The sequence below is a fragment of the Oncorhynchus mykiss genome, chromosome 8 (assembly GCF_057628025.1).
Source record: "Oncorhynchus mykiss isolate SJ-2025 chromosome 8, ASM5762802v1, whole genome shotgun sequence".
Taxonomy (NCBI): Eukaryota; Metazoa; Chordata; class Actinopteri; order Salmoniformes; family Salmonidae; genus Oncorhynchus; species Oncorhynchus mykiss.
Window position 1 is genome coordinate 85,448,540 of NC_143029.1, and position 25,554 is coordinate 85,474,093.

The following is a 25,554-nucleotide window of genomic DNA, read 5'->3' on the forward strand; positions in this document are numbered from 1 at the left end:
ATGGCATATACTTGGGTACCACCTTGACATCTCTGATCTGCTTGCCTCAATAAGTGAATGCTAGAACATTGGTAGCCAGTGTTAGCTATTTGTATCTAGTCTCCTAATAATTGCATAACGGTGCAAGTTAGACATGTTAACGTTTGTTTGCATGTGAGCATGACTTTTTGTTGTTGTCAATCCTGTCAATGTTGAGGGATCACACGTGCCTCAGCACACATAGAAGGTTACTTTGCCTGTTTGCAAATGTGTGCTAAAAGTGGGTCTGTTTCATAGTATTTCTGATTTTTTTTGTCATTTATTTTATTACAGAAAACCACGGAACCACCACTGCAATATAGGCCTACACTCAGATAAAAAGGTGCTATCTACCACCTAAAAGGATTGTTCCACTGTCTCCATAGGAGAATCCGTTCTGGTCCCAGGTAGAACTCTTTCGGGCTCCATTCCACAGAGGGTTTTTCATGGAACCAAAAAGACTTCTACCTGGAACCAAAAAGGGTTGTCCTTTCGTGACAGGCAAAGAACCCTTTTGGAACCCCTTTCTCAAACATCTGCCTGGTAGCACCACCAACTTTGAACGTTTTCGTCAACCTCTGCTCAGACTTAAATAGCAGTGTTCCAAGAACCTCCACCAGGGGTGACTGTGGTATCCTCAAATGGACAAAAAAGGAGACACAAGAGGGCACCCCATATTCATTTTAGATCCCAAGGGGTCTTTATTTTCATACTTATGCTCTCACTCTCATCGCTATCTCATTTGCCATCCACTCATGTCTTTTCTTGGAAGTCCGTACACGCACGCACACACACACACACACACACACACACACACACACACACACACACACACACACACACACACACACACACACACACACATACAACTATAGCATCTTGTTTACATTTCTCACATTTTAGGCGTCCATCTTTGGCCTTGGTTGGATCATGTTGCAATGAGATGGACACAGAGGTATGTATGTACAGTCTTTTTCAGTCTGGTGTCAAATTAGTTGAACAGGAGTAGAGGATGAGCATGCTTGTGGAGGGAGAGCAGTGTGGGTGGTGGGTAGAACAGCTGCAGGGACGGTGATTGGTAGCTCTGGCTCATCACTTATTGACTAAAAGAAAGATCGATTTAGAAATGATTTCAACCTTGCCATAGTTCAACAGCTGAAAAGCCTTCACTAACGTACTCCCAGAGATAGCAAGACATTTAGTATTCACTGAATGAAGTAGCCTCTCCATCCCCATTTACAATTTCATTCATCAATTAAACAAATTATACTATAGCACATTCAATGACATTATTGCTCCTCTACATTGCTGCTCCTCTATCTACCTTGTACAATACCATAATCATTGACTGAAGTAGCGTACTCGTACACATTTACAATTTAAATAAATGAATACTAGCCCATAGACTTACATTATTGCTCCTCTACATTGCTGCTCCTCTATCTACCTTGTACAATACCATAATCATTTAAATGAATACTAGCCCATAGACTTACATTATTGCTCCTCTACATTGCTGCTCCTCTATCTACCTTGTACAATACCATAATCATTTAAATGAATACTAGCCCATAGACTTACATTATTGCTCCTCTACATTGCTGCTCCTCTATCTACCTTGTACAATACCATAATCATTTAAATGAATACTAGCCCATAGACTTACATTATTGCTCCTCGACATTGCTGCTCCTCTATCTACCTTGTACAATACCATAATCATTTAAATGAATACTAGCCCATAGACTTACATTATTGTAGAATAGGCTATTCTGTTATCCACACTATATTTAGATATCGTTATGATTTCATTGCTCTTGTCAGGCATGATTTTAAGGTCTTCGATCGAAATTATAAGTTGTACCTCGTTCCCTTCGTCAGTGAAAAGTAGTTATGCATCCCACATTCAATTCCGTTCGAGTGTGAATGCGTAGGCCTAGAGACAGTGGAAAAATAAATCCATAGCTCCAGCACACAGTGGAATGTAGGGGTAGTGTATTACAATGTAAAATATGTACATGTATATATCCTATAGCCCCATGTGTGTATATTTTCATTTACAATGTAATTCATCCATGAAATAAATAATACTAGCACATCAAATTACGTTATTATTGTACACTAGTCTACTCCCCTATCGACATAGTAAAAAATATTGCTTATACTCGTTGTAGACAAAAAGTTATTATTTTCAAATCAACCAAATTTGCCTTAGCAACACAGTAGGGCTAAATATTTCCTAGTGATATCACAACTTAAATATAACCTGCTTACTCCTCAGTCGGATCAAGGACATCTTGGTAATTATTTTCATTGTCTCTAAGGAAACTATCTTGGCCAGACACTCTCGAAAATCGAGTGCACGGACCCCCTGGGAAAGCCTATGAACTCCTCTATTCGACTGAAAGCCACGGACACAACTCTTATTGGTTCTCTGATGTAGGCTACTGGGAACTGGTAACAACACAGTCTGTGATTGGCTAACAATATTTAGATCTGTATACAGCGAGATAGGACAACATACCATGCCATGAGTTGTTGAGGGAAAGACAGATGACCTATAGATTGGACATCATCTTTTATAAGCCATTAGCTATAACAGGAAATACACAAGCGGTGGCTCAAGGTGGCTACCTTGGCATGTCGGCGTGCACAGGAAAAACATTAAGTTTCTAACATTTATGGTTTAATACATTTAAATATAAACTATGCACCTTATGACTTTCATTAACACGCAGGCGTCACGCAGACGTTAGCAAGGCATTTGTATCGTGTCATGTCAGTCAGACGTTCAATGGCAGGCGACAGCCACACGGTGGTGCAGTTGTCTTGGCTTAATTCTGGCACATATCATCCCCCACAGACGAGCCATGCAATGATTTACATCCAGACCTACAGTATGTCAGGCTTGAATTCGCCATGCCAAAAGTTTTCCCCCAGTTGCATGAACAATGAGGATATTTACTGCGAATTCGCATTGTGATTACATTGTGAAAGATGTCTTCAATCATCACACATTTGATCACACATGGGATGGAAATTATAGACATTTGATGTTCAGTCAATTTTAATGGGTACTGCAAGTGTGTTGTCTAATGTGAAAACACTGTAATGTACTGTCGCATACTACATTCAAAGGGCAATTTTGAAACATGTATCGTAAATGTTTTGCAATTGGATGAACTGGTTGTTAAAATAACTACATTGAAACGATATAATTATTTTGTGTTTTTATGATTAAACCAATGTACTCATTATATTTCACAGTTAACGTATATTTTGAATGGTTGTGTGGTGAAAGATGTCTACAAACAAAATGAATGCACAATGAAAGGCACAATATGTATGACTAGCTGCGTTACAAGTGTTACCAGTTTGTAGTTTTTTAGTTCTGTACTACTAAAATTCTCCACATACTTGTGAAAAGAGTACCAAAGCAATAAAAAACAAAAAAAACAGTAATAAAGACAGACAATAAATTAGAAAAATAGTGCGCCTGTTGAATAACAAGCACAGTAAATTAGCAAAATGCCTCGGCAATAAGTGATTCAACTTGAGTGTTTATTCCCATTTATTGAATGTCTGTGTTCTATAATGACCACAATTTCTTTGACAACATATTTTTCATAAAAGTTATAAGGAATGGAAAATCAAATCAAAGTTTATTTGTCACGTGCGCCGAATACAACAGGTGTAGGTAGACCTTACAGTGAAATGCTGAATACAACAGGTGTAGGTAGACCTTACAGTGAAATGCTGAATACAACAGGTGTAGTAGACCTTACAGTGAAATGCTGAATACAACAGGTGTAGTAGACCTTACAGTGAACTGCTGAATACAACAGGTGTAGGTAGACCTTACAGTGAAATGCTGAATACAACAGGCATAGATAGACCTTACAGTGAAATGCTGAATACAACAGGCATAGATAGACCTTACAGTGAAATGCTGAATACAACAAGTGTAGTAGACCTTACAGTGAAATGCTGAATACAACAGGTGTAGTAGACCTTACAGTGAAATGCTGAATACAACAGGTGTAGTAGACCTTACAGTGAAATGCTGAATACAACAGGTGTAGTAGACCTTACAGTGAAATGCTGAATACAACAGGTGTAGGTAGACCTTACAGTGAAATGCTGAATACAACAGGTGTAGGTAGACCTTACAGTGAAATTCTGAATACAACAGGTGTAGGTAGACCTTACAGTGAAATGATTACTTGCAGGCTCTAACCAATAGTGCAAAAAAGGTATTAGGTGAACAATAGGTAAGTAAAGAAATGAAACAACAGTAAAAAGACAGGCTATATACAGTAGTAAGGCTATATATAGTAGAGAGGCTATATATAGTAGCGAGGCTATAAAAGTAGCGAGGCTACATACAGACACCGGTTAGTCAGGTTGATTAAGGTAGTCTGTACTTGTAGATTTGGTTAAAGTAACTATGCATTTATGATGAACAGAGAGTAGCAGTAGAGTAAAGAGGGGGTGGTGGGTGGTGGGACACAATGCAGATAGCCCGGTTAGCCAATGTGCGGGACCACTGGTTGGTCGGGCCAATTGAGGTAGTATGTACATGAATGTATAGTTAAAGTGACTATGCATATAAGATAAACAGAGAGTAGCAGCAGCGTAAAAGATGGGTTGGGGGACACACACAATGCAAATAGTCTGGGTAACCATTTGGTTACCTGTTCCGGAGTCTTATCGCTTGGGGGTAAAAACTGTTGAGAAGCCTTTTTGTCCTAGACTTGGCACTGAATAGAAGAGGGTGAACAATGGAAAAGGGTGTAGCTAGTTCTATTCTATTGTCTTCTTTTATTCGGTGTTACTGAAAATAACAAGTTTTCCCTCCCCTTGCATTCATGCTCCTCCACACCACTGATGTCAACAATGTCGAGCTGTCAGTGGTGAGGCGCGTCGTAGCTTCAAGGGTGTGCGCGCTCTCGACACAGCAGGAAATATGGCGGCGCTCATGACTCTCACCCAGGTAACTCCAAAAACGTACTTTCCAGATGTTTTTGCTATGGTTAAATGGTGTACATTAGCTAGTTATTCACACATCTAGAAAGTGATTGAATTATATGGTAACCACTAGCTGAGAAGTCAAAGATTGATGCATGTCCCCTTGTTAGCTATCTAGCTAGCTGTTAGCATTTTCGCCTGCAACAGGAAGGGAGCCGACAATAGCTCAGTTGGTGTAGCTAAATGATTGCTATCTAGCTGTAGCTATGTTTTCCTAATATCATGAATCACATTGACAATCAATGTTTTACTATCGTAGTTGTGTCAGTAACACTATCACTGTCAAACAATTAGCTACTAGTCTATTTGAAGTTAGCTTGCAGCCAAGTCACCAAAAGTTGAACTGTTAGCTGTTAGCTCCAGTGTTTGTTAGCTCAGCTGTAATTTCCTTCTTTATCTTCCTAATCGTCACTGTTCACACCGTTTCTTATGGCTGTTGACTTGCTCATCTTTATTACAAGTAATGTGGGTTGCTCTACTTAAAAGAGATTGGTCATGGCAGACTTGAAACCACTTCATACTGACAGTGACACAGATTTAGACACTGTTGATTCGCTGTAACTTCACCTGTGACAACATAGGTTACATCTTTCAAGTCTTCCCAAAAATGTGTTGAATGAAAGTAGACCAAAATGTGTAAGTAAACGTGCTAGTTTTTTATTATTTTTTTAAACTACATCTCCCCTGACGTTTCTTGATTTCTCTGCAGTTATCGAGTGGAAACCCAGTTTACGAAGTCTACTACAGACAGGTGAATGAATGATAATTTGTGCCATTCATGTTTTGTTTGTTACACCTAAAATGTTGTCAATGTATTTGGTATGTCTCTACATAAGCTATAGCCACTCTGCTCCTTCCCTCTACAATGCATTACATTGCAGTTCCAATTGGGGACGTGACAAATGGACAATATTGCTTAAGGTTTAAACGGCCATTTTTTTTATAAATCGGTTTTCCGTTAAAACAATACGAAAACATCATACAATTCCACATCAATTTACAATGCAGAATAATGGCGCTATTGCATATGTATGACCGCAAGGGCTGATTAATGAAGTTATATCTACCGTAACCCGTTACAGACAGAACGCAGCTACAGTATATCATGTCGATAGCGACAATTGATAACTTTTCAGACAATTAAAAAAACAGTGCCGCATCAGGTCTGTCTGTACCTTTGCAGCGCCGCAGCTCGATATTATTTGGTTGACGGTTCTGATTGCCGAGTGATGGATTTGAGTCCCACTTCAGAAGCGACATTCCTTTACAGACAAGTAAAACGTCCGTTCATATCACCAGACAATGTTTCGTGTCGGCATTTGAAAACCCGTAGTGTAGCATACCCTCACAGACAATCAAACATGCAGTAGCGAAGACGCTTTCAAGGGGCCACATCCCAATACGTCTGAAAAGCGTAATCGATACAGGCTACTGTAATTTCATATGAGACCAAAACGAAGAGTAGGTTACCCCTCTAAGACATCGGTGCGGTGAATAGGCTAGGATACTATACACGCAACAGACCGAAGACTGAACACACTTGCTTCATTAGCGAGCAGGCAGGCCAGGGAGAGAGAGAGGCAGAAGTGTGCTCATATGTTTTGGTAATCTTCATCTTGCAGTGTTTTGTCATGCCTTGCAAATTCACCAAGTAGTGTCCGTTTTGCCTCTTCCTCTCTGGTTGTATTTGAATTGCACAACTTCCCCAGGCCTTTCCAGCCTATTGGCTATAACACAGAAAATAATGTATTGTTATAACTGAACTGTGATTTATAATTAAGTGGGGGTAAAATAAATGGTTTTTCGGTTAGGGATTTTTTGTTAACGTTAAAAGGATCCCAATGTTCCAACTTTTACACCCAATAAGTGTTGCAATTCTAATGTTGCAGAGTGGCTGTATACAGGGCTAATGTTGCAGAGTGGCTGTATACAGGGCTAATGTTGCAGAGTGGCTGTATACAGGGCTAATGTTGCAGAGTGGCTGTATACAGGGCTAATGTTGCAGAGTGGCTGTATACAGGGCTAATGTTGCAGAGTGGCTGTATACAGGGCTAATGTTGCAGAGTGGCTGTATACAGGGCTAATGTTGCAGAGTGGCTGTATACAGGGCTAATGTTGCAGAGTGGCTGTATACAGGGCTAATGTTGCAGAGTGGCTGTATACAGGGCTAATGTTGCAGAGTGGCTGTATACAGGGCTAATGTTGCAGAGTGGCTGTATACAGGGCTAATGTTGCAGAGTGGCTGTATACAGGGCTAATGTTGCAGAGTGGCTGTATACAGGGCTAATGTTGCAGAGTGGCTGTATACAGGGCTAATGTTGCAGTGTGGCTATATACAGGGCTAATGAGCAGAGTGGCTGTATACAGGGCTAATGTTGCAGAGTGGCTGTATACAGGGCTAATGTTGCAGAGTGGCTGTATACAGGGCTAATGTTGCAGTGTGGCTATATACAGGGCTAATGAGCAGAGTGGCTGTATACAGGGCTAATGAGCAGATTGGCTGTATACAGGACTAATGAGCAGAGTAACTGTATACAGGGCTAATGAGCAGAGTGGCTGTATACAGGGCTAATGAGCAGAGTGACTGTATACAGGGCTAATGATCAGAGTGGCTGAATACAGGGCTAATGTTGCAGAGTGGCTGTATACAGGGCTAATGAGCAGAGTGGCTGTATACAGGGCTAATGAGCAGTGTGGCTGTATACAGGGCTAATGTTGCAGAGTGGCTGTATACAGGGCTAATGTTGCAGAGTGGCTGTATACAGGGCTAATGTTGCAGAGTGGCTGTATACAGGGCTAATGTTGCAGAGTGTCTGTATACAGGGCTAATGTTGCAGAGTGGCTGTATACAGGGCTAATGTTGCAGAGTGGCTGTATACAGGGCTAATGTTGCAGAGTGGCTGTATACAGGGCTAATGTTGCAGAGTGGCTGTATACAGGGCTAATGTTGCAGTGTGGCTATATACAGGGCTAATGAGCAGAGTGGCTGTATACAGGGCTAATGTTGCAGAGTGGCTGTATACAGGGCTAATGTTGCAGAGTGGCTGTATACAGGGCTAATGTTGCAGTGTGGCTATATACAGGGCTAATGAGCAGAGTGGCTGTATACAGGACTAATGAGCAGAGTGACTGTATACAGGGCTAATGAGCAGAGTGGCTGTATACAGGGCTAATGAGCAGAGTGACTGTATACAGGGCTAATGATCAGAGTGGCTGAATACAGGGCTAATGTTGCAGAGTGGCTGTATACAGGGCTAATGAGCAGAGTGGCTGTATACAGGGCTAATGAGCAGTGTGGCTGTATACAGGGCTAATGTTGCAGAGTGGCTGTATACAGGGCTAATGTTGCAGAGTGTCTGTATACAGGGCTAATGTTGCAGAGTGGCTGTATACAGGGCTAATGTTGCAGAGTGGCTGTATACAGGGCTAATGTTGCAGAGTGGCTGTATACAGGGCTAATGTTGCAGAGTGGCTGTATACAGGGCTAATGTTGCAGAGTGGCTGTATACAGGGCTAATGTTGCAGAGTGGCTGTATACAGGGCTAATGTTGCAGAGTGGCTGTATACAGGGCTAATGAGCAGAGTGGCTGTATACAGGGCTAATGTTGCAGAGTGGCTGTATACAGGGCTAATGTTGCAGAGTGGCTGTATACAGGGCTAATGAGCAGAGTGACTGTATACAGGGCTAATGGTGCAGAGTGGCTGTATACAGGGCTAATGTTGCAGAGTGGCTGTATACAGGGCTAATGTTGCAGAGTGGCTGTATACAGGGCTAATGTTGCAGAGTGGCTGTATACAGGGCTAATGTTGCAGAGTGGCTGTATACAGGGCTAATGTTGCAGAGTGGCTGTATACAGGGCTAATGTTGCAGAGTGGCTGTATACAGGGCTAATGTTGCAGAGTGGCTGTATACAGGGCTAATGTTGCAGAGTGTCTGTATACAGGGCTAATGTTGCAGAGTGGCTGTATACAGGGCTAATGTTGCAGAGTGGCTGTATACAGGGCTAATGTTGCAGAGTGGCTGTATACAGGGCTAATGTTGCAGAGTGGCTGTACACAGGGCTAATGAGCAGAGTGGCTGTACACAGGGCTAATGTTGCAGAGTGGCTGTATACAGGGCTAATGTTGCAGAGTGGCTGTATACAGGGCTAATGTTGCAGAGTGGCTGTATACAGGGCTAATGTTGCAGAGTGGCTGTATACAGGGCTAATGTTGCAGAGTGGCTGTATACAGGGCTAATGTTGCAGAGTGGCTGTATACAGGGCCAATGAGCAGAGTGACTGTATACAGGGCTAATGAGCAGAGTGACTGTATACAGGGCTAATGTTGCAGAGTGGCTGTATACAGGGCTAATGTTGCAGAGTGGCTGTATACAGGGCCAATGAGCAGAGTGACTGTATACAGGGCTAATGAGCAGAGTGACTGTATACAGGGCTAATGTTGCAGAGTGGCTGTATACAGGGCTAATGATCAGAGTGGCTGTATACAGGGCTAATGTTGCAGAGTGGCTGTATACAGGGCTAATGTTGCAGAGTGGCTGTATACAGGGCCAATGAGCAGAGTGACTGTATACAGGGCTAATGAGCAGAGTGACTGTATACAGGGCTAATGTTGCAGAGTGGCTGTATACAGGGCTAATGTTGCAGAGTGGCTGTATACAGGGCTAATGTTGCAGAGTGGCTGTATACAGGGCTAATGTTGCAGAGTGGCTGTATACAGGGCTAATGTTGCAGAGTGGCTGTATACAGGGCCAATGAGCAGAGTGACTGTATACAGGGCTAATGAGCAGAGTGACTGTATACAGGGCTAATGAGCAGAGTGACTGTATACAGGGCTAATGTTGCAGAGTGACTGTATACAGGGCTAATGTTGCAGAGTGACTGTATACAGGGCTAATGAGCAGAGTGACTGTATACAGGGCTAATGTTGCAGAGTGACTGTATACAGGGCCAATGAGCAGAGTGACTGTATACAGGGCTAATGTTGCAGAGTGACTGTATACAGGGCTAATGTTGCAGAGTGGCTGTATACAGGGCTAATGAGCAGAGTGGCTGTATACAGGGCTAATGTTGCAGAGTGACTGTATACAGGGCTAATGTTGCAGAGTGACTGTATACAGGGCCAATGAGCAGAGTGACTGTATACAGGGCCAATGAGCAGAGTGACTGTATACAGGGCCAATGAGCAGAGTGACTGTATACAGGGCCAATGAGCAGAGTGACTGTATACAGGGCCAATGAGCAGAGTGACTGTATACAGGGCCAATGAGCAGAGTGACTGTATACAGGGCTAATGTTGCAGAGTGACTGTATACAGGGCTAATGTTGCAGAGTGACTGTATACAGGGCCAATGAGCAGAGTGACTGTATACAGGGCTAATGTTGCAGAGTGGCTGTATACAGGGCTAATGAGCAGAGTGGCTGTATACAGGGCTAATGTTGCAGAGTGACTGTATACAGGGCTAATGAGCAGAGTGACTGTATACAGGGCTAATGAGCAGAGTGACTGTATACAGAAGCACAACCAGCTGATTACATTACCTCCATTCCGTTCCCCCATTGAAGGTGGATCTGGGAGACACTGGGACAGTAGGAGCTGCAGATGCTGCTCAGTTCCTGAAGAAATCAGGCCTTTCAGACAGTACCTTAGGAAAAGTGAGTAGCAGACACACACACACACGCACACACACACACAAACACGCACACACACACACAAACACACACACACAAACACACACACACACAAACACACACACACACAAACACACACACACACACACACACACACACACACACACACACACACACACACCACGCTCAGTAAACTGCACACTTCATATCCAAGACTCCAACTACATACAGTTAGTTACACCATATTATTTGACCATTTTCAGATCTGGGATTTGGCCGATCCAGAAAGGAAGGGCTTCTTGGACAAACGGGTAAATAAAATGAACCTCTATTACTTCTTACTACCAATTCATTAATGATTTCCCACATGAACCATTGACCAGATCCTCTGTTCCTCCCAGGGTTTCTTTATAGCGTTGAGGTTGGTGGCCTCAGCTCAGGGTGGCAACGACATCAGTCTCAACAACCTCAATCAGACTCTAGCAGCACCCAAGTTTGTGAGTGATACTTTACGTACTTACCACCAACTATATTGTCCTCGTAGGGAACGTGTGTTTGTAGTGTCCTATGTATTACTATGTTTTAAAACAAAAGTAGAAACATGCACTTGATCGTCTCAATCATTTCAGCAATGAACACAAGATGAATGAGTTATCTAGCTAACCTGCCTATATAATCTGAAATAACTTTGTTTTAGCAGGTTCAGTTTTAAATAGGAACGGTCCAATTGACTCAACAACCAAAAAACACATGTCTAAGTTTATCTTTCTTAATGTATCAGAAAATCAACAGTTATTTCTGGTTGTTTATTAAAGTTAGCTGGCGGTTGATACCCCTCTGTTGATCTTATCTTCATTGGGGTAATCTCAGTCGTCATATCAGTTAAGAACTACCGTGGTCTTTTATTGAAAAGAGTCTAAGTTGTTTTTTTGTATTGTTGCAGAGAGACACAAATACTCCGTTGCTCAGCACATCGCTGAGTACACCTTCATCTGATTCCCACTGGGCTGTAAGGGTGAGCATTCATACCTGTTGTACGTAGAAATTAATCAATCAATGATAGATATGCTGTGCCTTCAGAAAGCATTCATATCATATCAAATCAAAGTCTATTTGTCACGTGCGCCGAATACAACAGGTGTAGGTAGACCTTACAGTGAAATGCTGAATACAACAGGTGTAGTAGACCTTACAGTGAAATGCTGAATACAACAGGTGTAGGTAGACCTTACAGTGAAATGCTGAATACAACAGGAGTAGGTAGACCTTACAGTGAAATGCTGAATACAACAGGTGTAGTAGACCTTACAGTGAAATGCTGAATACAACAGGTGTAGGTAGACCTTACAGTGAAATGCTGAATACAACAGGAGTAGGTAGACCTTACAGTGAAATGCTGAATACAACAGGTGTAGGTAGACCTTACAGTGAAATGCTTACTTACAGGCTCTAACCAATAGTGCAAAAGGGTATTAGGTGAACAATATCCTTACTCCACATTTTGTTGTGTTATAGCCTGAATTCAAAATGGATTAGCCAGCTATCTGGGTAATGATGACAAAATGGTTAATGATGACAAAATGAAAACATGTTTTTCAATTTTTTTTTAGAAAATGAAATACAGAAATATCTAATTTACGTACACTGTAAGTATTCACACACCTGAGTCAATACGTCTTAGAATCAATCACTTTTGGCAGCGATTACAGCTGTGAGTCATTCTGCGTAAGTCTGTAAGAGGTTTGCACACCTGCATTGTAAACATCTTGCCCAGTATTCTTTTCTAAATTCTTCAAGCTCTGTCAAATTGGATGTCGATCATTGCTAGACAACCATTTTCAAGTCTTTCCATCGATTTTCAGGCAGATTTAAGTCAAAACTGTCCACCGTCTTCTTGGTAAACAACTCCAGTGTAGATGTGGCCTTGTGTTTTAGGTTATTGTTGTGCTGAAAGGTGAATTCAACTCCCAGTATCTGGTGGAAAGCAGACTGAACCAGGTTTTACGGTCAAAAAAATCCTGGATAATTCATGGATTTCTTTTTTTAAATTGTGTTTTCCATGCCTGGAAAACTTTAGGAACATTATGAAATCCAAAAAGTAATGGAAATGAATTTCTGTTAATGTAATTTATTTAGGCACAGTTTTAAAATACTTTATCGATCAAAATCAAAATCAAAGGTATCAGCCGGGATCGGAGTGTCATTTGGCGCTCATCACCTGCGTGTTTGTGAGACAGGTGAGCAGTTGTTCAAGGAGAGTCCATTTACAGCAGCAGGTGGAACTAGCCTATAAAAGATGATAGGGAACAGACTAATAGCTAGGTAGCCAATTCAAAACATATGGTGTACCCTCTAGTTGACTGTTTAACTATTATTAGCATGTTTTCGTCATGTCCCCCAAAAACTTTACAACAACACTTGCGAACACTATTATTTCACACAGAGTGAGTCCATGCAACATATTATGTGACTCGTTAAGCACATTTCTACTCCTGAATGTTTTTAGGCTTACCTCTTGAGGATATTGAGACGCTTGCTTCTCTCCTAGCCAATAGCCTGGGGAAAAGCAGAGCGGCAAATTCAAATAGTACGAGATAAAAACTCAAACTTTCATTAAATCACACATGCAGGGTACTCCAATTAAAGCTACACTCGTTGTGAATCCAGCCAACATGTCAGATTTTAAAAATGCTTTTCGGCGAAAGCATGAGAAGCTATTATCTGATAGCATGCACCCCCCCCCCAAGGGGGTTGAATACTTATGGACTCGAGACATTTCAGCTTTTCATTTTTAATTAATTTGCAAAGAAATTGTAAAAACATGATTCCATTTTGGCATTATGTGATATTATGTGTAGGCCAGTAACAACAATTCTCAATTGAATCCATTTTAAATTCAGGCTCTAACACAATAAAATGTGGTAAAAGTCTAGGGGTATGAATAATTTTTGAAGTCATTGTTTGTAGAACACATCACTTTTGTTAAACAATTGACCTATACATGTTTGACAATGTATTTTTTTTCATGTTGGAGAAATGCAGTGAGCTTAAATCCACAAAGTGATGACCAGAATTATGATGATTATAAACAGGCATAAGTCAATACTGCACCATTGGTAGATGGGTCCTCTGAGCTTCTCTGGTTTTGAGAAGGAGGTGAGGAGTAACCCCATGTAACATCTCTCCCTGTCTCCCTCTTTCCATGTTTCTCTCTCCCTGTCTCTCTCTCTCTCCCTCTCTCTCTGTTTCTCTCCCTGTCTCTCTCTCTGTTTCTCTCTCTGTCTCTCTCTCTCTCCCTGTCTCTTTCCCTGTTTCTCTCTCCCTCTCTCTTTCCCTGTCTCTCTTTCCCTGTCTCTCTTTCCCTGTCTCTGTTTCCCTCTCTCTCTCCCTGTCTCTCTCTCCCTGTCTCTCTCTCCCTGTCTCTGTTCCCCTCTCTCTCTCTTTCCCTGTCTCTCTCTTTCCCTGTCTCTCTCTCTCCCTGTCTCTCTCTCTCCCTGTCTCTCTCTCTCCCTGTCTCTCTCTCTGTTTCTCTCTCTCTCTCTCTGTTTCTTTCCCTGTTTCTCTATCACTGTCTCTCTCTTTCCCTGTCTTGCCTGTCCTCCAGTCTGATGAAAAAAGGAAGTTTGATGGCATCTTTGAAAGTCTTCTACCAGTCAACGGTCTTTTGTCGGGAGACCAAGTCAAACCTGTCCTGATCAACTCCAAACTACCCATGGATGTGTTAGGAAGGGTAAGCACATGACAAGGTTCTGTCCAAATACAATCCCTACCCCAAGCCCAGCCCCTAGCCCCTACCCCACCCCCTAGCCCCCTTCCCTACCCCCTAGGCCCTGGCCCCTACCCTGGCCCCTACCCCACCCCCTACCCCACTCCCTAGCCCCTACCCCACACCCTACCCCACTCCCACTCCCTAGCCCCTACCCCCTACCCCCTACCCCTTACCCCACCCTCTAGCCCCTACCCCACCCCCTACCCCCTAGCCCCTACCCCACCCCCTAGCCCCTACCCCCTAGCCATTTCATTGGATAGGTATGTGGTAACAGTGGGAAAGCTAGAGCTACTACTACATGTTCCTGTATACTAAGAAGTTAGCTATAACAGATATTGTGACAGTTTGGTCATATTTTTGTTATATTCTGTTCTGTAGATTTGGGACCTCGGTGACGTGGATAAAGATGGACACTTGGACAGAGAGGAGTTTTCAGTGGTAAGTTGATTGGAGGAGAGAGCTCATGGAGTTAAGATGCCAATTAGCCTGGTTACACCTTGCATTAACATGTGGTTTTCGTCATCCTTTCATGACAATCCAATCACTAAGACACACCTACGCAAGGTATAAATGGGGCGAATGAAGTTTGCTGAACTGTTTTCTCCTTTCCCCTCCAGGCCATGCACCTGGTGTACAGGGCTATGGAGAAGGAGCCTGTCCCTTCCGTCCTACCCTCCTCCCTCATCCCTCCATCCAAGAGGAAGAAGTCTGCGGGGGCTCTGCCTGGCGCCGTCTCCGTCCTGCCTCCCTTGTCTGCCCTCTCAGGCCTGTCTGGTCTGTCTCGGACAGCCAGCTCTCCTCCCCTGCCCGGCGCTGTAGCGGCTCTGCCTGGCTTATCTGGTCTGTCTCGGACAGCAAACTCTCCTCCTCTCAAAGACACCCTACACTCCACTCCATCTCACAGAAGCATCACCTCCATCAACAGCGCTGGCAGTCTCTCTCCTAAACCTTCGTTCAAAGCCCCCTCACAGGTACGGTACAGTACAGAGTACAGTATCAATCCACACCCTGCCTGGTGAATGGGTCGGAATGCTGTTACACTGTCCCATCTGTGTCACAAATGACACACTATTCCCTAATCCCTATGTAGTGCACTCTTTTTGACGAGAACCCTATGCGGTTGTGAGATTTGACGATTTTCGCCTTTAATGTTATTGCAGACTGTCCTTGATTCCCTCTAATTATTTGACTAGCACATTGAGAAGTCATTAGGGTTCATCCTCGGACTGTCGGCAGGGTAGGTAACGAATCTCAGAAAGTGTAAGAGGCGGCTGTGCTTTTCTTAGTAAAGCCAGGACGTCGTTCAGTCTTCCTCCCTGTTCCTGAGAAGTCTGTTAAGGGTTACAGCAGCTATATACCAACCTGAATTTCCTCTACCTCCTATACCTACTGGAATGGTTCATCTGTCATAAACCCTAACTCTTCACCCACTGGTTCATCTGTCATAAACCCTAACTCTTCACCCACTGGTTCATCTGTCATAAACCCTAACTCTTCACCCACTGGTTCATCTGTCATAAACCCTAACTCTTCACCCACTGGTTCATCTGTCATAAACCCTAACTCTTCACCCACTGGTTCATCTGTCATAAACCCTAACTCTTCACCTACTGGTTAATCTGTCATAAACCCTAACTCTTCACCCACTGGTTCATCTGTCATAAACCCTAACTCTTCACCCACTGGTTCATCTGTCATTAACCCTAACGCTTCACCCACTGGTTCATCTGTCATAAACCCTAACTCTTCACCTACTGGACTGGTTCATCTGTCATAAACCCTAACTCTTCACCTACTGGACTGGTTCATCTGTCATAAACCCTAACTCTTCACCCACTGGTTCATCTGTCATAAACCCCAACTCTTCACCTACTGGTTAATCTGTCATAAACCCTAACTCTTCACCTACTGGACTGGTTCATCTGTCATAAACCCTAACTCTTCACCCAATGGTTCATCTGTCATAAACCCTAACTCTTCACCCACTGGTTCATCTGTCATTAACCCTAACTCTTCACCTACTGGACTGGTTCATCTGTCATAAACCCTAACTCTTCACCCACTGGTTCATCTGTCATAAACCCTAACCCTTCACCCACTGGTTCATCTGTCATAAACCCTAACTCTTCACCTACTGGTTCATCTGTCATAAACCCTAACTCTTCACCCACTGGTTCATCTGTCATTAACCCTAACTCTTCACCCACTGGTTCATCTGTCATAAACCCTAACTCTTCACCCAATGGTTCATCTGTCATAAACCCTAACTCTTCACCCACTGGTTCATCTGTCATTAACCCTAACTCTTCACCTACTGGACTGGTTCATCTGTCATAAACCCTAACTCTTCACCCACTGGTTCATCTGTCATAAACCCTAACCCTTCACCCACTGGTTCATCTGTCATAAACCCTAACTCTTCACCTACTGGTTCATCTGTCATAAACCCTAACTCTTCACCCACTGGTTCATCTGTCATAAACCCTAACCCTTCACCCACTGGTTCATCTGTCATAAACCCTAACTCTTCACCTACTGGTTCATCTGTCATAAACCCTAACTCTTCACCCACTGGTTCATCTGTCATAAACCCTAACTCTTCACCCACTGGTTCATCTGTCATAAACCCTAACTCTTCACCCACTGGTTCATCTGTCATAAACCCTAACTCTTCACCTACTGGTTCATCTGTCATAAACCCTAACTCTTCACCCACTGGTTCATCTGTCATAAACCCTAACTCTTCACCCACTGGTTCATCTGTCATAAACCCTAACTCTTCACCCACTGGTTCATCTGTCATAAACCCTAACTCTTCACCTACTGGTTAATCTGTCATAAACCCTAACTCTTCACCCACTGGTTCATCTGTCATAAACCCTAACTCTTCACCTACTGGTTCATCTGTCATAAACCCTAACTCTTCACCCACTGGTTCATCTGTCATAAACCCTAACTCTTCACCCACTGGTTCATCTGTCATTAACCCTAACTCTTCACCCACTGGTTCATCTGTCATAAACCCTAACTCTTCACCTACTGGACTGGTTCATCTGTCATAAACCCTAACTCTTCACCTACTGGACTGGTTCATCTGTCATAAACCCTAACTCTTCACCCACTGGTTCATCTGTCATAAACCCTAACTCTTCACCTACTGGTTAATCTGTCATAAACCCTAACTCTTCACCTACTGGACTGGTTTATCTGTCATAAACCCTAACTCTTCACCCAATGGTTCATCTGTCATAAACCCTAACTCTTCACCCACTGGTTAATCTGTCATAAACCCTAACTCTTCACCTACTGGACTGGTTCATCTGTCATAAACCCTAACTCTTCACCCACTGGTTCATCTGTCATAAACCCTAACCCTTCACCCACTGGTTCATCTGTCATAAACCCTAACTCTTCACCTACTGGTTCATCTGTCATAAACCCTAACTCTTCACCCACTGGTTCATCTGTCATAAACCCTAAGTCTTCACCCACTGGTTCATCTGTCATAAACCCTAACTCTTCACCCACTGGTTCATCTGTCATAAACCCTAACTCTTCACCTACTGGTTCATCTGTCATAAACCCTAACTCTTCACCCACTGGTTCATCTGTCATAAACCCTAACTCTTCACCCACTGGTTCATCTGTCATAAACCCTAACTCTTCACCCACTGGTTCATCTGTCATAAACCCTAACTCTTCACCTACTGGTTAATCTGTCATAAACCCTAACTCTTCACCCACTGGTTCATCTGTCATAAACCCTAACTCTTCACCCACTGGTTCATCTGTCATAAACCCTAACTCTTCACCCACTGGTTCATCTGTCATAAACCCTAACTCTTCACCTACTGGTTAATCTGTCATAAACCCTAACTCTTCACCCACTGGTTCATCTGTCATAAACCCTAACTCTTCACCCACTGGTTCATCTGTCATAAACCCTAACTCTTCACCTACTGGACTGGTTCATCTGTCATAAACCCTAACTCTTCACCTACTGGACTGGTTCATCTGTCATAAACCCTAACTCTTCACCCACTGGTTCATCTGTCATAAACCCTAACTCTTCACCTACTGGACTGGTTCATCTGTCATAAACCCTAACTCTTCACCCAATGGTTCATCTGTCATAAACCCTAACTCTTCACCCACTGGTTCATCTGTCATTAACCCTAACTCTTCACCTACTGGACTGGTTCATCTGTCATAAACCCTAACTCTTCACCCACTGGTTCATCTGTCATAAACCCTAACCCTTCACCCACTGGTTCATCTGTCATAAACCCTAACTCTTCACCTACTGGTTCATCTGTCATAAACCCTAACTCTTCACCCACTGGTTCATCTGTCATAAACCCTAACTCTTCACCCACTGGTTCATCTGTCATAAACCCTAACTCTTCACCCACTGGTTCATCTGTCATAAACCCTAACTCTTCACCCACTGGTTCATCTGTCATAAACCCTAACTCTTCACCCACTGGTTCATCTGTCATAAACCCTAACTCTTCACCTACTGGTTAATCTGTCATAAACCCTAACTCTTCACCAACTGGGATGGTTCATCTGTCATATAAGTAGACTTGTTTGGCAACATTCTCTGAATTGTCTTCGATCCCCGAGTGGTTCTTTTCTTAGTCATCTGTTTGTAAGGAATGTGTCTGATGATTAAGAGGAACAGGTTTCATTGAAAGGGAAACGATGCCACACCCACAATGTGTCATCATAACACAACAGACACAACAACATGACACTTTTTTAAGAAGGCATGTGAACAACCATAGGACATAGTGTCCCTGCTTTAAAGCTACACTCCATCATTTGAGCTCATATGCATACCACCAAAGAGTGTTTAATGCCCATTGATTGACATGAATGCATGATTTCTGAAAAGGTAAGATATGCACACGTACTGTAGTTAGGAGTAGGATTCTGTCCAAAGAGTGTTTAATGCCCATTGATTGACATGAATGCATGATTTCTGAAAAGGTAAGATATGCACACGTACTGTAGTTAGGAGTAGGATTCTGTCCAAAGAGTGTTTAATGCCCATTGATTGACATGAATGCATGATTTCTGAAAAGGTAAGATATGCACACGTACTGTAGTTAGGAGTAGGATTCTGTCCAAAGAGTGTTTAATGCCCATTGATTGACATGAATGCATGATTTCTGAAAAGGTAAGATATGCACACGTACTGTAGTTAGGAGTAGGATTCTGTCCAAAGAGTGTTTAATGCCCATTGATTGACATGAATGCATGATTTCTGAAAAGGTAAGATATGCACACGTACTGTAGTTAGGAGTAGGATTCTGTCCAAAGAGTGTTTAATGCCCATTGATTGACATGAATGCATGATTTCTGAAAAGGTAAGATATGCACACGTACTGTAGTTAGGAGTAGGATTCTGTCCAAAGAGTGTTTAATGCCCATTGATTGACATGAATGCATGATTTCTGAAAAGGTAAGATATGCACACGTACTGTAGTTAGGAGTAGGATTCTGTCCAAAGAGTGTTTAATGCCCATTGATTGACATGAATGCATGATTTCTGAAAAGGCAAGATATGCACACGTACTGTAGTTAGGAGTAGGATTCTGTCCAAAGATTGTATCTCCTATTCTCCGGTCCTGTTTTTCTGTCCTCTCTCCTGTCCTCTCTCCTGTCCTCTCTCCTGTGTGCTAGTCACCTGCGGTAGTGAAATGGGTTGATAGTTCTGTCCTCTCTCCTGTCCTCTCTCCTGTGTGCTAGTCACCTGCGGTAGTGAACTGGGTTGATAGTTCTGTCCTCTCTCCTGTCCTCTCTCCTGTCCTCTCTCCTGTCCTCTCTCCTGTGTGCTAGTCACCTGCAGTAATGAACTGGGTTGATAGTTCTGTCCTCTCTCCTGTCCTCTCTCCTGTCCTCTCTCCTGTGTGCTAGTCACCTGCAGTAGTGAACTGGGTGGTCCCGGTGGCAGACAGAGGACGTTATAATGACATCTTCCTGAAGACGGACACAGACATGGACGGTCTTGTCACCGGAGGGGAAGTCATGGAGATCTTCATGCTGTCCAACCTTTCTAAGACCATGCTGGCACAGATCTGGTGAGAGACAGAATGGCCTGCACCTTAGACTTACATATTGTTAATTTAACACCTTACAAACACACTGAGTGCACAAAACATTAGGAGCACGTTTGGCTCTTTCCATGACATAAACTGACCAGGTGAATCCAGGTGAAAGCTATGATCCCTTGTTAATGTACAGTGGGGAGAACAAGTATTTGATACACTGCCGATTTTGCAGGTTTTCCTACTTACAAAGCAGGTAGAGGTCTGTAATTTCTATCATAGGTACACTTCAACTGTGAGAGACGGAATCTAAAAAAAAAAAATCCAGAAAATGACATTGTATGATTTTTAAGTAAATAATTTGCATTTTATTGCATGACATAAGTATTTGATACATCAGAAAAGCAGAACTTAATATTTGGTACAGAAACCTTTGTTTGCAATTACAGAGATCATACGTTTCCTGTAGTTCTTGACCAGGTTTGCACACACTGCAGCAGGGATTTTGGCACGACACTTCAACTGTGAGAGACGGAATCTAAAACAAAATCCAGAAAATGACATTGTATGATTTTTAAGTAATTCATTTGCATTTTATTGCATGACATAACATTTGATCACCTACCAACCAGTGAGAATTCTGGCTCTCGCAGACCTGTTAGTTTTTCTTTAAGAAGCCCTCTTGTTCTCCATTCATTACCTGTATTAACTGAACCTGTTTGAACTCGTTACCTGTATAAAAGACACCTGTCCACACACTCAATCAAACAGAATCCAACCTCTCCACAATGGCCAAGACCAAAAAGCTGTGTAAGGACATCAGGGACAAAATTGTAGACCTGCACAAGGCTGGGATGGGCTACAGGACAATAGGCAAGCAGCTTGGTGAGGAGGCAACAACTGTTGGCGCAATTATTAGAAAATGGAAGAAGTTCAAGATGACGGTCAATCACCCTCGGTCTGGGGCTCCATGCAAGATCTCACCTTGTGGGGCATCAATGATCATGAGGAAGGTGAGGGATCAGCCCAGAACTACATGGCAGGACCTGGTCAATGACCTGAAGAGAGCTGGGACAACAGTCTCAAAGAAAACCATTAGTAACACACTACGCCGTCATGGATTAAAATCCTGCAGCGCACGCAAGGTCCCCCTGCTCAAGCCAACGCATGTCCAGGCCCGTCTGAAGTTTACCAATGACCATCTGGATGATCCAGAGGAGGAATGGGAGAAGGTCATGTGGTCTGATGAGACAAAAATAGAGCTTTTTGGTCTAAACTCCACTCGCCATGTTTGGAGGAAGAAGAAGGATGAGTACAACCCCAAGAACACCATCCCAACCGTGAAGCATGGAGGTGGAAACATCATTCTTTGGGGATGCTTTTCTGCAAAGGGGACAGGACGACTGCACCGTATTGAGGGGAGGATGGATGGGGCCATGTATCGCGAGATCTTGGCCAACAACCTCCTTCCCTCAGTAAGAGCATTGAAGATGGGTCGTGGCTGGGTCTTCCAACATGACAACGACCCGAAACACACAGCCAGGGCAACTAAGGAGTGGCTCCGTAAGAAGCATCTCAAGGTCCTGGAGTGGCCTAGCCAGTCTTCAGACCTGAACCCAATAGAAAATCTTTGGAGGGAGCTGAAAGTCCGTATTGCCCAGCAACAGCCTCGAAACCTGAAGGATCTGGAGAAGGTCTGTATGGAGGAGTGGGCCAAAATCCCTGCTGCAGTGTGTGCAAACCTGGTCAAGAACTACAGGAAACGTATGATCTCTGTAATTGCAAACAAAGGTTTCTGTACCAAATATTAAGTTCTGCTTTTCTGATGTATCAAATACTTGTCATGCAATAAAATGCTAATTAGTTACTTAAAAATCATACTATGTGATTTTCAGGATTTTTGTTTTAGATTCCGTCTCTCACAGTTGAAGTGTCCCTATGATAAAAAAATTACAGACCTCTACATGCTTTGTAAGTAGGGAAAACCGGCAAAATCGGCAGTGTATCAAATACTTGTTCTCCCCACTGTATAAACAACAGCTGGGGCACAATAACTAAGGAAGTCTCAAGGTTTTGCTTGCCTGAGGTAGAGTATCTCATGATAAGCTGTAGACCACACTATCTACCTAGAGAGTTTTCATCTGTATTTTTCGTATCTGTCTGCATACCACCACAGTACCTATGATAAAAAATGACAGACCTCTACATGCTTTGTAAGTAGGAAAACCTGCAAAATCAGCAGAGTATCAAATACTTGTTCTCCCCACTGTATGTTATTAAATCCACTTCAGTCAGTGGAGATGAAGGGGAGGAGATGGTTTAAAGAAGGATTTATTAAGCCTTGAGACAATTGAGACATGGATTGTGTAGGTGTGCCATTTAGAGGGTGAATGGACAAGACAACATATTTAAGTGCCTTTGAATGGGGTATGGTAGTAGGTACCAGGCGCACCGGTTTGCGTCAAGAACTGCAACACTGCTGTTTTTTTTAATGGTCAACAGTTTCCCGTCTGTATCAAGAATGTTCCACCACCTAAAGGACATCCAGCCAACTTGACACAACTGTGGGAAGCATTGGAGTCAACATGGGTCAGCATCCCTGTGTAATGCTTTTGACACCTTGTAGAGTCCATGCCCAGACAAATGAGGCTGTTCTGATGGCAAGGGGGGGGGGGGGGGGGGGGGCAACTCAATGTTAAGAAGGTGTTCTAGATGTTATGTACACTCGGTGTGTAATGACAGATGTATCTCATCATAAAATGTTTTGGCAAAAACGAGAAACAATTTTCATTGGCCGATCATACAGTGACATATTGGGCATTGTCTTGTTGGACCAGTACAGTACACTTTAACAAAATGTTACGTGCAGTGATCGTGATATGTCATTTTCTTTCCTGCTGAATGTGAATGCATTATGTTAAATGACTCTGGATTAGAATACACAGTACCTGTTAACTTGACTACAATGTAATGAGAGTAGCAAAATTCTCTTTTAACTTTCCCCAAATTCCCTGTTTTTTTTGGAAATCCCGGTTGGGACATTGCTGTAATCAAGAGGGAATAAGCACAAAACCTGCATTTCTGCAACCAGAATTTAGGGGAAAAGCAGCAAAATTTGAACAAGTGACGGTAATTTAGCAAACCCCAAATGTAATGCATTTTGTTCCTAGGGGTCTGGCTGACACCAAGCAGACAGGAAAGCTGTCCAGAGAGCAGTTCTCTTTGGCCATGTGGCTGATCCACCAGAAAGTCATCAACGGATTGGACCCTCCCCAGACCCTCACAACTGAAATGATACCCCCCTCTGAGAGGTCCACCACCTCTGTTCTTGTAAGTCACTCCCTCACCCCTAGTTCCTCACCTTCTCCCCTCCTCGTACCCTCTCCCCCGAAATGATACCTCCCTCTGAGAGGTCCACCACCTCAGTTCTTGTAAGTCACTCCCTCACCCCTAGTTCCTCACCTTCTCCCCTCCTCGTACCCTCTCCCCCGAAATGATACCTCCCTCTGAGAGGTCCACCACCTCAGTTCTTGTAAGTCACTCCCTCACCCCTAGTTCCTCACCTTCTCCCCCTCCTCGTACCCTCACAACTGAAATGATACCCCCCTCTGAGAGGTCCACCACCTCTGTTCTTGTAAGTCACTCCCTCACCCCTAGTTCCTCACCTTCTCCCCCTCCTCGTACCCTCACAACTGAAATGATACCCCCCTCTGAGAGGACCACCACCTTTGTTCTTGTAAGTCACTCCCTCACCCCTAGTTCCTCACCTTCTCCCCCTCTTCGTACCCTCTCCCCCGAGGTGATTCCCCCCCCATGAGAGGACTGCCACTGCCCTCCTGTGTGATACCCCCCTCTAACCCTTCTCACCAACCCTCTACTGCTCTCCTCTCCTCTCCACTTTCTTGTCTTCATCCCTCTCTCTGCACCCTCTCCCATCTCCCTAGCGCCTCCTATCTTTAGCTATACTGTACTGCATTTCAAACTCTCTCTGTCGTGTTACTGTCTGGTGTTGTGTCGTGTTACTGTCTGGTGTTGTGTTACTGTCTGGTGTCGTGTCGTGTTACTGTCTGGTGTTGTGTCGTGTCGTGTTACTGTCTGGTGTTGTGTTACTGTCTGGTGTTGTGTTACTGTCTGTTGTTGTGTTACTGTCTGGTGTCGTGTTACTGTCTGGTGTTGTGTTACTGTCTGGTGTCGTGTTACTGTCTGGTGTTGTCTGGTGTTACTGTCTGGTGTTGTGTTACTGTCTGGTGTTGTCTGGTGTTACTGTCTGGTGTCGTGTTACTGTCTGGTGTCGTGTTACTGTCTGGTGTTGTGTCGTGTTACTGTCTGGTGTTGTCTGGTGTTACTGTTTGGTGTTGTGTTACTGTCTGGTGTCGTGTTACTGTCTGGTGTTGTGTTGTGTCGTGTTACTGTTTGGTGTTGTGTTACTGTTTGGTGTTGTGTTACTGTCTGGTGTCGTGTTACTGTCTGGTGTTGTGTTGTGTCGTGTTACTGTTTGGTGTTGTGTTACTGTCTGGTGTTGTGTCGTGTTACTGTTTGGTGTTGTGTTACTGTCTGGTGTTGTGTCGTGTTACTGTTTGGTGTTGTCTTACTGTCTGGTGTCGTGTTACTGTTTGGTGTTGTCGTGTTACTGTGTTGTGTCACTGTCTGGTGTTGTTTCACTGTCCTTTGTTTCACAGTGTAAAGCACAATATTTGTACAGATTTATTTCCTGTGGTGTGTCATGACCTATTGTTTATGTATTACCAATGCCAAGGAAGGAATGAATGCATTCTAGTATTTCCAGCCTCACCTCAGAATGTTACTGTTTTCAAGGCGAACACTGCCACCTTCTGGTGGTCTAGAGTGATAACACCACTGTCTGATTCAGTTCACTGTGGAATCTTTCTCTTTCTCTCTCTTTATTGGCATGGGAAACATGTTTACATTGCCCAAGCAAATGGAATAGACAAACAAGGGAAACATTAGTGAACATTACACTCACAAAAGTTTATAGATGTTTTCAAATGTTATATTATTGGCTATGTACAGTGTTGTAACAATGTGCAAGTAGTTG

The 25,554-nt window shown here is 43.3% G+C and overlaps 1 protein-coding gene and 1 long non-coding RNA gene across 4 annotated transcripts in view; one reads left to right on the forward strand and one right to left on the reverse strand.

Moving 5' to 3' along the window:
* Nucleotides 1–1,018: 1,018 nt before the first annotated feature.
* Nucleotides 1,019–2,387, reverse strand: LOC149982169 (uncharacterized). Its single transcript, XR_016482686.1, has 3 exons — nt 2,293–2,387; nt 1,883–1,954; nt 1,019–1,121 (listed from the first exon to the last, which is right to left on the reverse strand). It is a non-coding gene; the product is annotated as an uncharacterized LOC149982169 (long non-coding RNA).
* Nucleotides 2,388–4,887: 2,500 nt separating this feature from the next.
* The window catches only part of LOC110530798 (epidermal growth factor receptor substrate 15-like 1), a 69,792-nt gene continuing 49,125 nt past the window's right edge, over nt 4,888–25,554 (forward strand). For 2 of the 3 annotated variants that reach the window (XR_016482687.1, XM_036986549.2), the window contains exons 1-11: nt 4,888–5,011; nt 5,756–5,797; nt 10,611–10,700; nt 10,940–10,987; nt 11,078–11,173; nt 11,620–11,691; nt 14,281–14,406; nt 14,824–14,883; nt 15,063–15,416; nt 20,368–20,531; nt 23,669–23,828. Coding sequence is in view for 2 of the 3 variants with exons in the window: in XM_036986549.2 (XP_036842444.2) it covers nt 4,985–5,011; nt 5,756–5,797; nt 10,611–10,700; nt 10,940–10,987; nt 11,078–11,173; nt 11,620–11,691; nt 14,281–14,406; nt 14,824–14,883; nt 15,063–15,416; nt 20,368–20,531; nt 23,669–23,828 (1,239 nt within the window). In the remaining variant the exon portion in view is untranslated. The remainder of the gene's footprint in view (nt 5,012–5,755; nt 5,798–10,610; nt 10,701–10,939; nt 10,988–11,077; nt 11,174–11,619; nt 11,692–14,280; nt 14,407–14,823; nt 14,884–15,062; nt 15,417–20,367; nt 20,532–23,668; nt 23,829–25,554) is intronic. The other variant, XM_036986548.2, reaches the window with a different exon arrangement.